At 36.4% G+C, this 17,388-nt stretch overlaps 1 protein-coding gene across 1 annotated transcript; it reads right to left on the bottom strand.

Moving 5' to 3' along the window:
• Positions 1-1,078: 1,078 nt before the first annotated feature.
• LOC145067055 (zinc finger MYM-type-like protein) lies at positions 1,079-2,725 on the bottom strand. The gene has a single exon (XM_079014275.1). It carries the CDS (start codon positions 2,723-2,725, stop codon positions 1,079-1,081), a length of 1,647 nt encoding a protein of 548 aa, XP_078870401.1.
• Between the last annotated feature and the right edge of the window lie 14,663 nt (positions 2,726-17,388).

Below are 17,388 nucleotides of genomic sequence, written 5' to 3'. Positions count from 1 at the left end.
ACTAGAAATCTCCCGTTTAGCTTTAGAAACTGATTGCAACGACTATATTTCACTAATCTTCAACGGAGTGTAGATACAAAAACTAAATTCAAAACCAATTGAAATATAATCAAAGAAACGGAAAAAAAGGATAAGCATACCAGATCGTGTCCAGACCATGACTTGATACTTGCGATATCCGAATAGGGCAGACGATTCACAGAGCCATCAGTCATCGACTTGTGATGTCTGAGTAGGGCTACGACCTACAACAAATGATTGTATGAAAAAGGGAGGCAGACAGATTTCTTATGCTTGTATCGGAGAGAATAGAAGTTTAGGGCGTAAAGCTAAATTATGTTATGTTTGTAATCTCACAAAACGAATATGTGGGATTTGTAACATAATCTAATAAATTTTCGGCTAATTTTAAGGAAATTACAAATATGAAATTACTTCCATTCCCTTTACTAGATTTTATTATTTACATTTTAATATATTTACTTTTAATATTAAGATAAATGGTCCCTTGCATACTAGCCTTAGATTGAAATGTTTGGATGATTGTGATATATATATATATATATATATATATATATATATAAAACATGTGTGAGCGATTCTATTTGGACATATATGTGGGAGGTATAGATGTGTGTTGTTGACATCCCACACACATATATCTCATCATTGGTACATCTAATAATGAAAGGGAACTATGTTTCACTTGTCTATTTTATCCGTCCAGTTAAAATTAATGTATTTTGATTTTTTGTGCTTATTTTTAATTTATAAAAAATGTAAGAGAGAAAATGGTTATCTGTTGCCACTAGTGGGTTTTGTAGTTTACATTAAACTTAATTGTACAATGGAGACATCATAAAATCTAATTATGGGAACATACAACCTAGACAGGGTCGGCTCAACCAGTTTAAAGGTCCTAAGCGGCCAAAAATTTGGGGCCCTTTGACATTAATATAGTTAATGTTATAAACCCTCCTCCTTTATCCGGGCTTGGGACCAGCACTAATAAACTAAAAAGTTTACAAACGGCAGAGTTAAATTTTTTTTTTATGTATATGTTTTTTGTGAATATATTTTATGACATAAAGTTAATTTTTCTACCCTTTTTAGATGCAAATTCTTTAATAAAATTTTCATAATCAATTTCTTTTGCTAAATGTTTTTCAATTGACAAAATAGCTAATCCATTTAATATTTCCTGTGACATTGTAGATCTTAAATAATTTTTTAACAGTTGTAATTTAGAAAAACTTCTTTCTGCAGAGGCAACAGTTACAGGAATAGTTAACATAATCTTATATACAACATATGCATTTGGAAAAGAACTAAATTTTTTAATGTAATTAATTATATTAATAATTGTATCACGTTCTAAATGTACAATATGTCTTAAAAGTTTTAGTTCATGAAATAAATCTAAACCATCAATATCTAAGCTATCATCATGTTTTAAAGATTTTTCAAGATTTAAACAATGTTCTTTTAAAGTATTTTCATCAAATGATTTTAATTTTTCTATACTAAATAGAAAACCAAAAATATTTTTGAAATCGTTAAATTGTTCAAATCTACTTTTAAGTGAAGTAATGACTTTATCTACTACATATAAAAAGTAATCGGTTTTAAATAACTGAACAGGAGTTTTAATAGTTTCATTAGCAACATTTTCATCATATCGTCTATTTCTTTGAATGATACGTTTTTCACGAAATTCAGGTTTTACGTTCATTTCTAAAGCCAATTCTTTTGCATAATCTAAAGCCTTTTCAAATCCGTTTTCTCTATATTCTTCAAAGAAACACAAAAGTCCATTTAGTTGATCTATAGCATCATCGATACACATATCATTTGATTGCAAGCTTTTACTAACAGTGTTAATAGCAAACAAAACATCATACCAAATAATCATTCCTAATAAAAATTCGTAGTTTTCAAGTTCATATGTAGCTAAACATTTAGCTTCACTTTTAATTTTTGGATCTCCACAATTTTTAGATAATTGTAAAAGTGCTTTTCTTAATTGTGGTGCTTGAAATCTAATTGCTTTTACACTTTCTACCCTACTTTCCCAACGAGTTTGCGATAATGATTTAAGTGTTAGGTTTGATATATTATCTTGTAATATTTTCCACCTTTGAGTTGATGAAGCAAATATCGAATATATACGTTGTATAACTCCAAAAAATTCACTAGCTTTATCACACGAATTAGTCATATCACAAATTACTAAATTTAAACTATGGCAACCACACGGAGTGTAGAATGCTCTAGGGTTAATATCTAATAGTCGTTTTTGTACACCTTGATGTTTTCCTTTCATATTTGATCCATTGTCATAACCTTGACCCCTAACATCATTTATATCTAGTCCTATATTTTTAATTTCATCTATTATTGCATCATATAAGCCTTTACCGGTTGTATTATCTACAATTAAAAATCCTAGAAAGTACTCCTTAACTTCAATTGGAGTTGTTGAAAGATCTAAACATCGTAAGATAATTGACATTTGTTCTTTATGACTTGTATCGGGAGTATAATCAAGTATTATTGAAAAATATTTAGCCTCTTTTACCTTTTTAATTATTTTACTTTTAACTTCTTCTCCTAATAAACTAATAAGTTCATTTTGCATATTGTGTCCAAGATAATGATTATGAATTTCTTTGTCATTAATTCTCCTAATATGTTCTTGCATAATAAGATCAAATTCCGCAATCATTTCAATTATAGTTAAAAAAATTACCATTATTTTCTTCATAACTCTTTTCATTTGTTCCACGAAATGCTAAATTATTTTTTCCTAATGTTTTTACTACAGCAATGATTCTTATTAATACATTTTTCCAATGTTCTTTTTCTTTATTTATTTGTTCTTGGATTTGCTTGTCAATTGTTTTATTATTTGCTAATCTAGTTTCTAAGTCAATCCATGACCTCATATTAAGAATGTGTCCGTTACTTGCTTCGTGTCTTTTTAATATACTAGAAATATTGTTCCAATCATTATTATCTTTATGTGCTAATGAACATGTAGATGTGTTCACATTAAATAATTTACAACAAAAACAAAAAAACTCTATCTACATCTATGGAATAAACCAACCATGTTCGTTCGTATTTTTCTCCATTTGGTATTTTTTGCATGTAAAGAGATGTACTAAAACTTCTTAAATATTGATCTTTTGGAAATTTAAAATCATAAATCTTAATAGGACCTTTTTCTATGATTAAATCTCTTAAATTAGTACTAATATTATTCCATCTACTTGGATCATATATGTTTAAAGGCGTGTTATCATTTTCCCTATTAGTTTGTTCGTTATTAATTTCAATATTATTTTGTTCATTATCATTTTCACTATTAGTTTGTTCGTTACCAATTTTAATATTAGTTTGTTCGTTATCATTTTCACTATTAGTTTGTTCGTTATCATTTTCACTATTAGTTCGTTCGTTATCAATTTCAATATTAGTTTTTTCATTATCATTATCAATATTAGTTGGTTCATTATCATTTTCAATATTAGTTGGTTCATTATCAACATTAGTTTGTTGTTGTTCATTATTAACATTTTTGTTTGTAGTTAAATATTTTAAAAACGACCCTTTTTGTTTATCTATAAAAGCTTCTTCTTGCATTTTTCGTTTCCTTTTTGAGGCCCCGGATTCGTATTTTCTCTTTGACATGATTATTAATTATTTAATTAATAATAACTATAACTATAGAAGATATAGATTAGAATTATACCGTCCCTGAGATAGTGAAAAGCTCAAAAATGATGGAATCTTCCAATCTGGAATAAGTTATTGGACGTTCATTCCTGCATAGATCCACAGTTAATGTTGAATAGAATATATAGGAAAACGTGGAGGTTTAATAGTCTTTTATAGATTTTTATATTGTTGACGTGTTTTTCTTTTTCTAAAACATTTTTCAAACGCATGAAATTGGACGTTGTTTTGAAATAATGCAAATGAAAGATAAATATAAAAAATTAAAATTACAAACAATTGCAATGTAATTTGGAATGATTAGGATCACCTCTTGCTTGAAACAATGTAAATGAACGATAAATATAAAAAAAAAATTACAAACAATTTCACTATGATTTGGAATGATTGGGACCACTTCTTCCGGTTTACTCCATGCATTTTTACTTTTATGTTATTTTATTTACCAAACCCATTATCAAAACACAATAAACTTTTTAGACTTGGCCACTTGGGCTTTGATGTGTTGAAATTCTCAATAACTTAAACAATTGAAATCAAGATTACTTAATACAAAAATCATGATTGAAAGCATATGAAAAGCTCAAGAAGTCAAGATATTCCAACACAAATATTATAAAGTAAATCATAAGATTTTAAAAGTATATAATAGTTGTTGTTGCTCAATGCTTACAATCGGTTAACCTAATTAAGGCTATTATTCTATATTTCTATTAACCACAATTAGTTAATCACAGATGATAGAAAAATCTAAACTAAAAAGTGAATATACAATCATACAAACTACAAAGCATATTACGGACTTACCCTTTTGAATCATTCAATTACAATAGAATAGCATTAGCACTTTAGCAGCAGAATAACATTAGCAACAGCAGCATATCATCAAATTAGGATTAGGAGAAACCAAGAACGAAGAAGGAAGAAGGAAGAAAGAATTGAACTCAACAGCAGCAGCGATTCAGCGAGACTATTCAACAGAAGAGTAGACTAGAAGAAACGATTGGAGAAGGGCCTGTATTCGAGAACGGGAATGGAAAAAAGAACGAATGTTTATGCCGTATTTTCGCTTGATTGAAGAATCGATCAATAATTACTCAATTATGCCTAATTTTTTGGAAAGTATTATGCTTGGATCAAAAATAAACGGAGCCCCTTACAATTTGGGGCCCTAAGCCCCATCTTTACTAACAAAACAATAAGGCCGGCCCTGAACCTAGATATTTATGTTTTTCTCTTATTATAACAACGTATTATTGAAACAATCATAAACCTTATCCAAGAACGAAATCAATAGTTCAGATGACATACCTTTAGTGTTTATAATTGCATGTAGCACTCTTAAATCCTCATATATGCTTTAGAAAGCTAGCACCAGATTTACAGTTGCCTCTAATGGCTCTCACTCAATACATACCCTGGAACCCGTGATATCAAGGGGAGAAAGGATGTAACTTTTGAATTTCGTTTTCCATATTTGTGAGAATTGAGAATCACGAAATTTGATGCCCAACAGAAGGTATTTATAGTTAGGGGATCTCCAGCATAAAACCTTATTTGAATAACAAAATAATCAAATTTTATCTATTCAAGGAAATTATCCTTATCAGTTGTACGAGGCTTCCACTAACCCTAAAAAGCTCCATAAAATCGTTCAAACCATGAAACCATCTATAATTGTCTTCCTTGCTCAATTATTAACAATTACAATTCAACCCTTGCATCTTTAATTAATTCATATTAATCCCGAAATAATTCCAAATTAATTATTATTGACAATTAATTAATTCCAACTATTTCTAATTAATTATTTAATTAATCATAAATTAAAAAATCATTTTATCTCTCTATCTTAAAGTCATTTCTAGCCATTTCAAGTTATTGAGGGCAACTCAAAAAAGACTATAGTTTTATTTCATAAAGTTATACAATTTATCTTTGACTTTGGGCAATTTAGTTATAACCGTGGATACCTATTCCAACAATCTCCAACTTGGACAAGTCATCAACTATAATTACAAATATAGACTTTAAAAAAAATAACAGAGTATGCTTTCCAAAGCCACTATCGAACTGGGATATAATCAAACGTTGACTCTTGGATAAGGATCAGCTATTCCTTCGTTCTATAAGATATTGTATGGACATGAGACATGGATACAAAATCAATCTCATAGTCCAAAATTCTTTTTCCCGGTTTCCAATTTATGACAACTAAGTTCAGACTATAAATTAAACACCTTAATTTAGCGTGGGCAAGGCCTTGCACATGAATGTCAACAACAAATCACTGAGGGGCCCAAAGATATCGCTTTTATAGTTAAGGAAAAATGAACGAATAAACTTCGGCTACATAATTATTGATGGGTTTTAGCCATAAGAACTTTCCTATGTGCGCATGCAAAACCCTAATGCTCGGATCTAGGCTTTCTAATAAACATGCTTTGAATCCAAGACTTCTAATTACTAATTAGGTTAAATAACAACATTGAAATAGATCTAGAATCATACTTTTGAGTTCCTTGTTGACATTGAGGTCTTGGAGCTTCTAGAGTCACAAATGTCACTCCTCTGATGGCTTACAAACACCAATAGCAAGGAGGATGATTTAGGAGAGAGGAGAGGGGAGGAATTTCGACCAGAGGTTCCTTACTTTAGGTTGGATTTCGAATTCCCATGCCATAGGGTCCTTTTATACTTGTAGACTCCTTAAGGGTTACAACCTAAACCCTAATTGGATAATCTTCTCTTAAGGTTATCCAAATCCATTCCTAGATAAGCATATGGACGATTTTAGCTATCCTAAAGCTCTTAGAATCCGTCCAAACCATATCCTAATGGATTTACAGTCTAAAGTTTAACTATCAAACAATTGACAGTTTATACCCCTTTATTTAATTAACTTCTTTAAGTCACCAAATTAATTCTAATTAATTCTATGACTTATATTAATCAAATAACAATATATTATTCATTATATTATTCCCATAATATATTAATAATATTCACTCTCTCTTATTAAATCATCCTATCAAGTTGCTATGGTGAAGGCAACCCAAAAGGACCATGCACAACCGGATATAGTTACAGCCTTAGACACTATTCCAACAGTCTCCCACTTGGATAAGTCTAGTAACTATACAAGTACAATTCGGTTTGCAATCGTAGATCTCAAAGACGCTGTCAAACTCTGATCTAATCAATCTTGTCCTTTAGATAAGGGATCGTACAGTCCTCTGTTAGATATCATGCTGACAATCCTATGGAATGGTTAGTCAAGCATTTAGGTTTCTCGATCTCTGATTTATTTGACTTAGAACTTAATCGAACACATCAATTCAGTTCTGACCGGGCCCGGCACATAAGTCAAATCAAATCATCGAGCGGCCGAGATATCGCTTTTACCTTCTTAGATAAAAGTTACAGATAAACTTCGACTTATATGCATTTACTTATTCATTAACCAACTATACACAACAATGCGTTTTATAACACCGAGTTACTGATGTGTTTTCGCATTATCAATGCACAACCAATTAACAAATAACAAACCATATATCTAGGTTTTAAGACTATATGATATTATCGTCTTGCGATCACCCTTTTATATCTTATTCCATAAGGTGATTCCAGCAAGCGCGGGTTTGTTCCAATGCTCAAAACTAGTTCATAAGCACTCATGAATGTTGCAGCAACCCTTTGCTATGTCTAACACCATTTAGACATTCTACACACCAATTCATGACAATCTTCATTCATATCTACTTCCAACATATGAACGATTGTGGACAATTTGAACAATTCTATTATTCTTAATAATTTCAATTATTCTGGAAGTCAAAACATGCAAAAAGAAACAATAGTTAAACGATTAACATAAGATAGTAACATTACTTATAAATAAAACTCCTTTATTTAATCATCAAATGTTAATTACATTTATCTATTATATGTTTCTAATACTATCTAATCTATGCTAATATCATCCTTCAGCCCAATGCTCCTAGCATGTTGTAAGTGCTTAACCCTACTCAGTCCCTTCGTAAGCAGATCTGTTGGGTTATCTTCTGATGATATCCTCTTCACTACGAGTTGTCCTTCTTCTACACGATGTCTGATGAAGTGATATTTTCTGTCGATATGTCTTGATCTACCATGATCCCTCGGTTCCTTGGTTAAGGCAACCGCACCTTCGTTATCACAGAAAATCTCCATGGGCTCCTTTATGGCAGGTACGACTCCAAGATCACCGATGAAGTTCTTTAGCCATATTGCCTCCTTCGACGCTTCGCTCGCTGCAATGTACTCTAATTCGCACGTTGAATCAGCTACGGTTTCTTGCTTGGAACTTTTCCATGTCACTGCTCCTCCATTTAGGGTAAAGACCCAGCCCGACTGCGAACGGTAGTTGTCCCTGTCGGTCTGAAAACTGGCGTCACTATACCCTCGCACCTTCAAGTCATCACTCCCTCCGAGGACTAAGAACCATTCCTTCGTCCTCCGAAGGTACTTAAGGATATTCTTCACCGCAATCCAATGTGCTTTGCCAGGATTCCCTTGATATCTGCTAACCATGCTCAAAGCGAAGGCTACATCAGGGCGAGTACAAGTCATAGCGTACATGATTGAGCCAACTGCGGAAGCATATGGTACTTGGCTCATTTCTGCTATCTCAGCTTCGGTACTCGGACTTTGAGTCTTACTCAACTTGGCATTACTTTGTATTGGCAATTCTCCCTTCTTTGAGTTTTCCATACTAAAACGTTTCAGTACCTTCTCCAAGTAAGTGTTCTGACTAAGTCCAATTAGTCTCTTACTTCTTTCTCTCACTATCCTTATTCCCAAAATGTAAGAAGCTTCTCCGAGGTCCTTCATAGCGAAGCACTTCCCGAGCCAGGACTTAACTTCCTGCAGAGTCGGGATGTCGTTTCCTATGAGCAATATGTCATCGACATATAGAACGAGAAAGCTTACTATACTCCCACTGGCTTTGACATATACACAAGACTCGTCTTCGCTTCGTACAAATCCAAACTCTTTGACTTTCTCATCGAACCAAAGATTCCATCTGCGAGACGCTTGCTTAAGTCCATAAATGGACTTCTCAAGCTTACACACTCTATTCGGATGCTTCGGATCCACAAACCCCTCGGGCTGAGCCATGTAAACATCCTCAGCCAACTTCCCATTAAGAAAAGCGGTCTTGACATCCATTTGCCAAATCTCATAATCATGAAATGCGGCAATAGCTAGCATCACTCTAATAGATTTAATCTTCGCAACTGGTGAGAAGGTCTCATCATAGTCAACTCCAGGAGTTTGAGTAAAGCCCTTCGCAACCAATCGCGCTTTATATGTGTGCACGTTTCCATCCACGTCGGTCTTCTTCTTGAAGATCCATTTGCACCCAACGGTCTTACGTGCGGGCACATAATCAACCAAATTCCAAACTTGGTTATCATACATGGATTGGATCTCGCTATCCATTGCCTCTTTCCATTTCGCAGACTCTGGGCCTGCCATGGCTTCCATATAGCTATTAGGTTCATCAAGATTTATTAGTGTACCATCACTAATATACGTGTCCCCTTCGGTAGTAATATGAAAACCATAAAACTAGGGTAGAACTCTAACTCTATCGGAACGTCTAAGAGGTAAGGACTCGTCAATTGGTTCAACCGGAGTTTCCTCCTCGGGTTGAGTGCCAGTGGTAGAGGTTCCTTCATCTATCGACTCTTGAATCTCTTCAAGCTCGATTTGCCTCCCACTGTCTCCTTGGCTTATGAGTTCTCGCTCTCGGAAAACTCCTCTCCTCGCAACGAAGACCACATTGTCCTTCGGTCTATAGAAGAGATATCCAAAGGATGTCTGCGGGTAGCCGATGAAAATACATCGCTCACTTCTAGGTTCAAGCTTGTCGTGAGTATCTCGTCTTACGAAAGCCTCGCAACCCCAAACCTTGATATGTGCCAACGAGGGAGCTTTTCCTGTCCACATCTCGTGAGGTGTTTTGGCAACCTTCTTGGTAGGGACTCGGTTAAGGATATGGGCGGCAGTCTCTAAGGCATACCCCCAAAAAGAAATAGGTAGTGAAGCACGACTCATCATAGAGCGAACCATATCCAATAAGGTTCGATTATGCCTTTCTGCCACCCCATTCAACTGCGGTGTCCTAGGAGGCATCAATTGCGAAACTATTCCACACTCCTTGAGATAATCGTGGAATTCAAGACTTAGGTACTCTCCTCCTCGATCGGATCGAAGCATCTTGATTTTCCTGCCCAATTGATTCTCCACTTCATTCTTGAACTCTTTGAACTTTTCAAAGGTTTCTGACTTTTGCTTGATTAAGTAGATATACCCATATCTACTATAGTCATCGGTAAAAGTCACGTAGAAGCGGTTCCCATCCTTCGTGGTTGATCTAAATGGTCCACATACATCGGTATGTATTAGGTCCAATAGACCCTCGCCCCTTTCACATGTGCTCGTGAAGGGTGACTTAGTCATCTTTCCAAGTAAACAAGATTCGCATGTGTCATCTTCCCTAAGGTCGAATGACTCCAACACTCCATCCTTTTGGAGTTGGGCTATGCGTTTCTTGTTGACATGTCCAAGACGACAATGCCACAAGGATGCTTTATCCATACTAGTGGAAGAATCAATATTCAAAACATCATTTCCTAAGTTATCAACAATCATAACGGTTTCATATATTCCATTACATGGTATAGCTTCAAAGTAAAAGACACCATTTAGATAAGCTAAAATAGAACCATTCTCATTATTAAAAGAAAATCTAAATCCTTGTCTATACAAACCATGAAATGAAATGATGTTTCTAGCCATTTCTGGCGAATAGCAACAATTGTTCAAATCTAAAACCAAACTATTCCTAAGCACTAAAGAATACACTCCAATCTTGGTAACAGGCGACGATCTTCTGTTCCCCATGATTAGATTTATCCTTCCTTGCTCCACATCCCTACTTCTTCTTAGTCCCTGCACATTAGAACAAATGTGGTAACCACAACCGGTATCAAGGACCCAAGAAATAGCATGATTAGAATCGTTAGATTTGATTGTGTATATACCTGCGAAAGATGGCTTGATCTTTCCTTCTTTGATTGCTTGCAGGTACTCTGGGCAGCTTCTCTTCCAATGTCCTATCTTGTGGCAGTGGTGGCACTCTGCCTCTTTCGGGTTAGGACAGGGCTTAGCGGGATCAACTTTGGTCCCACTAGAAGAGGCACCATCTCGGGCTTTCGCCTTGTGATAGTTCTTCGATGAAGCTTTCCTCTTCTTTCCCTTTCCTTGACCAATAGCCAAGACAGGAGCAGCAGGCGGATTGGGAGTAGGTGCAACAGACTTGTCCTTGAAGTTGCTCTCAGCGACTCTCAATAGACCTTGGAGTTTGCTTAGGGTGACCTCCTCTTTGTTCATGTGGTAGGTCATCCTAAATTGGTTGTACATCGGAGGCAAAGAGTGAAGCACCATGTCGATCGCCAAGTCTTCCCCGAAGTCAACATTTAACTTGCGAAGGCGGTCGACATACCTTTGCATCTTTTGCAAGTGCACGGTAAGAGATTCTCCATGACCCATCTTCGCGGAAATCATGTTAGTGAAAATCTCATACCGCTCTTGTCTCGTGTTTTGGTGGAACCTCTCCAATAAGTCTTGGTGCATCTCGTACGGGTACATGTCCTCGTAGGACTTTTGGAATTCGGAGTTCATGGTAGCGATCATGATGCAATGTACCTTCGTTGCATCTCGCTCATGAGTTTCAAAGGCGGTGATTTCGGCTGGAGTAGCGATTTCGGTGTTGATTTTCTCGAGCTTCTCATCAAGGACATACTCTTTGTCCTCATAGCGAGCAATGGTGCGAATGTATCTTATCCATTCGCTAAAGTTTGTTCCATCGAAGGTGACCTTTTGGCAAAGGCTCATCAACGTGAAAGAACTAGCAGCAGCGTTGTTTGCGTTCGACATCTATAATTAGAAAAGGACAAAGATAGATTAGAATATAAATCCCTAATCATCACCCAATAAGAAAAATTAGGGCTAGGATCCAACAATGACATTTACATATTAGAAAAGGGATGCCGTAATCTAACATGCAAATACATTGAAGGTAAGTGAATGACGATTCACTAATTCTCCATCACAAAAACCTAAACTATTAGTCCTAAGTGTTTTTGAGAATTCCTAGGTTCGGATGAGATTCATTGAAACTATTCAATGGCATGTTTAAATCTCGATATGCCCCTCTTGTTTGTGACTGGGATACCGAGGATCACAAAGCGGGTGTGAATAACCATGCAAATTCACATGGTGCCTTCATTGTAACGATCACCTATTCGATGTGCCGGTAAACCACACACGTTCCATCGAACTATGATAAACAATGAATCACCCTTTGCCACCTTCGCTTAGAACCAATTAGTGTGCCGGTAAACCACACACGCTCCACTAACTTCTTAGCAAGGTGCAAAGTGTAATTTCATGGGATTGCATCAATTCACTTTTCCTAAAGTAACTAAGATTGGGAATTTTATAAAATATGTGTAGTTACTTTATATTTCTTATTATACTTTTAATGAGAGGATGAGGTTGCCCTATCCTACCCGTTCGGCTAACGACCCTCCACCAATCAAGCAAGCGGTGGGTGTGAGTGTACACCCATTAAGCGCCATTTTATAGGCCGCAACCTTATACCCACCTTATAGATTGGCTTCGTGAATGAGGCCTACTAACGGTAAGACTAGCATTTAGTTATACATATATATATATATATATATATATATATATATATATATTATACTAGTAATATCATATTAGTATAGGGTTGTATTTTAAACCTTTTAAAATCTAGGGTTTTGAAATTTAAGTTGTCTAAATTAAAACTTTTAATCACAAATATAAATTTCAAAACTTGAGGGCAAGTTTTAAACATTTAAAACATGGAGGATCAAATAACAAATAATTCCAATTAACAATTAATATCCTAATTATCTATATTTGATTTATTCAAGATTTCTTTTAAGATAATTACCAAAATAATCAAAATAATTAATTAATTATCATATAAGGAAATTAAATATTTAATTAGTTGATAATTACCTTTGATTAGATCAAGATAACAATTATATTTATCAGAAAAACGAATTAATATTGATCTAATTAGTTTATGGTAAGTTTGGATAAGATAAACACAAAGAAATCCCGAATCTGGCCATTCCTGACGCCTGGACTCGCCGAGTGCACAAAGGGACTCGCCGAGTCAGGCCTACTCGCCGAGTCCACTTTGAGACTCACCGAGTCCATGACTCAGAAACCTAAAAATCGAATTTTGCAGGTTTGTTTCAGTTAATCAAGCAACAATTTACAGAAAACCAAGCCAGGCTCTGATACCACTGATGGGTTTTAGCCATAAGAACTTTCCTATGTGCGCATGCAAAACCCTAATGCTCGGATCTAGGCTTTCTAATAAACATGCTTTGAATCCAAGACTTCTAATTACTAATTAGGTTAAATAACAACATTGAAATAGATCTAGAATCATACCTTTGAGTTCCTTGTTGACATTGAGGTCTTGGAGCTTCTAGAGTCACAAATGTCACTCCTCTGATGGCTTACAAACACCAATAGCAAGGAGGATGATTTAGGAGAGAGGAGAGGGGAGGAATTTCGACCAGAGGTTCCTTACTTTAGGTTGGATTTCGAATTCCCATGCCATAGGGTCCTTTTATACTTGTAGACTCCTTAAGGGTTACAACCTAAACCCTAATTGGATAATCTTCTCTTAAGGCTATCCAAATCCATTCCTAGATAAGCATATGGACGATTTTAGCTATCCTAAAGCTCTTAGAATCCGTCCAAACCATATCCTAATGGATTTACAGTCTAAAGTTTAACTATCAAACAATTGACAGTTTATACCCCTTTATTTAATTAACTTCTTTAAGTCACCAAATTAATTCTAATTAATTCTATGACTTATATTAATCAAATAACAATATATTATTCATTATATTATTCCCATAATATATTAATAATATTCACTCTCTCTTATTAAATCATCCTATCAAGTTGCTATGGTGAAGGCAACCAAAAAGGACCATGCACAACCAGATATAGTTACAGCCTTAGACACTATTCCAACAATTATAACCTTACCTCATCATGCCATACATAGAACTACGTTTTATAACATCCAGTTATGTATGCGTTTACATAATACCAACACATAATAAACTTGCAAACTATGACGTGTATATATATATATATATATATATCTGTTTGAAGAATAGAAGATATTATTGTCGTAGAATTACTCGTGATTGATTCCATGGAGTAATCTTTAAGCGCAGGTTTAACCAATACTTAAAATCTCCAATTAAGCACTCAGGAGTATAGCATAAATGCCAAAGACTAGTTTTTTAATAGAACATCAAAATTAAATTATGGTTGACAAGATGTTGAAAAGCATGGTGACTGGGATGCCAAAGAGATGAGGCAATAGAAGTGAAAACTTGTTGAGGCAGCTTTGAGACATGATAGAGGTCACTGGAGCTGTCACATCGCATGAGAGTGCGCTTACTATGTAAATCCTTCACATAAAAACTTAGGCGTTGATGCCAAAGAGACGAGGCAATAGAAGTGAAAACTTGTTGAGGCGGCTTTGTGACAGGGTAGAGGTCATCGGAGCTGTCACATCGCATGAGAGTGCGCTTACTATGTAAATCCTTCACAGAAAAACCAAACAGATCAAATTCAACATGTAACGACCCGTCTCTGGTATGTTGCTTCCATGGCATTTAATTAGAAGTTTTCAAGAGGGACTCGGTGAGTCTATAGCCCGACTCGCCGAGTAGGGACGGGATTTTGTGCACGTGTTAGTCGGCGACTCGGCGAGTCCATATTCGGGACTCGGCGAGTCTGCCTGCCTGGAAGAAACCCTAAATCCCCGGGTTGCACCCTATTTAAACAACCTTATGAGCCCCCAAACTCGCCTCCTTCACCCTGAGAGAGCTGTGAGAAACCCTAATCCATCCTTTGAGTGATTTAAGTGTTTTTGTGTGGATTTTGAAGGCTTGAAGAGGAAGAAGAAGAAAGGAACAAGGAGAAGAGGTGTAGAGCAAAGATCCAAGGGAAAAATCAGAGTTCATTGAGGTATTCTTCGGATTCCTTCTGTTTTATGCTTTGAACCTCCATTAGAACACTTCTAGGGCTAGTTTGATGTATTTTCCAAACCCTATAGTTGTATGGATTCCTTAATAGGTCGAGATATCCTTAGATCTATTCATTTAGGAGTTGTAGAGCCCGGATCTATTGCCTTTTTGAAGACACTTTGCATGAGAACCCTAGATCTAGCCTTTATTATGCTTTTTGAGCCATTTTATCTTCATGGATGCATATGGGCACGTAAAGATAGAATCTTTACGTGCTAATCGAGTTAAGGGAGCCCAGATCTATAAGTTTTATACACTGGATTCAAGCAGAATCGAGTTTAGAGTGACTGCATGCAAGCGACTCGGCGAGTCGGAAGAATGACTCGGCGAGTCGAGTCGCGAGTCCCCGATTTTCCCTTTTTGAGTGATGCCGAGTGGGGACCAGTGAGTAGTAGAGTGGACTCAGCGAGTTGGAGGTCAGACTCAGTAATGTAGGGACTCGGCGAGTTGCTCATACGACTCGGCGAGTCCAAGACAATCTTCTTAGATCGAAGAACAACTCGTCGAGTTGTTCATACGACTCGGCGAGTCGGATGCAGATTGCCTGAGTTTTAGATTCGAAAGGGAACTCGTCGAGTTGATTCCATACTCGACGAATAGCAGCGAGTAGGGTTGAGAAGTGAGAATAGGGACTCGGCGAGTTGGCGGCCCAACTCGGCGAGTCAGGTCAATTGTAGGTTGACTTTGACCAGGAGAGTTGACTTTGACCAAGGGTAAAAGAGTCATTTTACCCCAGTGCAGTGATTAGCATTTGATTGAGTGTGTTATGGATTTGTAGCCGGGGAGATACCGGAGCAGCAGCAGTTAGCTTCCAGAGCCATATACACAGCAGCCAGTTCACGAGGTGAGTTTCCTTCCAGTAGGAACGGGTCTACGGCCACAATGCCGGCCCGTTTAGTTAGTAGCAGTTCCGGACTTCAGTTCGAAGCAGCAGTTCAGTATGCTTGAGGTCTATGTGATTTGAGCATGTTTGTGTGTTATATGTTCCGGACTTCAGGTCCGATGCAGTATGCAGTGTATGTGTTGTATTAGTTGATATGTGTTATGTTATGCTATGATCAGTCAGTTCCGGACTTCGGTCCGATGCAGTCAGTTCCGGACTTCGGTCCGATGCAGCTAGTTCCGGACTTCGGTCCGATGCAGCTAGTTCCGGACTTTGGTTTCAGGTACTTCCGCAAGCAAAGGGAAGAGCTCGGGATGATGGCATCGCACACACCACAGCTTTAGTTTTGTCCTGGGAGTTGATTCAGTTTTTGATATGTTTGGATACAGTTGTAATACTGCTTTCTCATAGTATTTCATTATGGATTTGGAACACGCAGCATATGGTTTTTTTTTTATTATGTGATACTCAGTTTCATGGTTTTGTTATAATAAAATCGAAAATTTTTTGGGTAGTATTTTTGGGTCGTTTCAAGTTGGTATCAGAGCCTTTGTTTGAGGGATTTGGATACACTTCCGGGTGTATCTGAACTCAAACTAAGGGGAAAATAAAAAGATTTTTAAAAGGAAAATGTTTTCTAAATAATTTTGAAAGTACTTAGAAAGAAAGGAATTTTTAAACGAGATAAGGGTGTGGTGCATGCGATCAGCCGAGCTCAAGTAAGTACTCCCAAATTACCCATACAAGTTTATTAGTTCAGTTTCAGTTTTAGTTCCAGTTTCAGTTTCAGTTTCAGTAGAACAGCATGCTAGTATAGGACTAAGGATCTAGGAGGATGCCTTATGTGCCTGCTATATGTGTTTCAGCTTTATGAGTATTGCATGCTAGTATTGAGTAGACATCAGTAGGATAGCCTGTTTAGGTTATGCATGATAGTATGAGTTTAGCATTGTATGCTAGTACAGTTTCCTCGTTATGGGGATAGGATTGCTTGAGTAGTTTCTTGTGTCCGAATGCTGCTTGCTTTGTGCTTTGTGGGACTCCGAGTGATGGGAGTTAGCCATCAGGTGAATACGTCACGTCACATGTGATCAGGGTTGAATAATCTCAGAGTGTTGGATTTAGCCCTATTGCGCAGCTCTTGTTTGAGTCCAACCGTTGTAGGGACGAGCTTTTTACTCAAAGGATTATCTGAGCCTCATCACATATGATGGTATTCAGGTGATGGCTAATTAGCATTATAAGGAGGCCTTCAGCAGCTGAGGACCGGTTGAGTGGAGTCAGAGATTTCCCTAGGGCAAGCCTAGGATGAGAGTAGCAGAGATCAGTAGTAGTAGAAGTGACTTGGTGGAGTCAAGGCAGTTCTTGAGGAAAGTACGGACAGATGTGGAAGGTAGTATGGGCCCGTACTACTGAAAGCAGAGGATCCGTACTCGAATCAAGGAAGGCCGAGACAAGACCAGGAAGCTAGTAGTAGTATCAATGTTCCCTTGAGATATTTCAGTTTTCTGATGTTGCTATGATGTGTTTCAGAAT

Source organism: Lactuca serriola, chromosome 8 (assembly GCF_051521515.1).
Source record: "Lactuca serriola cultivar US96UC23 chromosome 8, Lser_US96UC23_V15, whole genome shotgun sequence".
In the NCBI taxonomy this organism is placed as follows: Eukaryota; Viridiplantae; Streptophyta; class Magnoliopsida; order Asterales; family Asteraceae; genus Lactuca; species Lactuca serriola.
The sequence above is the reverse complement of the archived record's forward strand: the minus strand, read 5'-3'. Positions and strand labels throughout refer to the sequence as shown.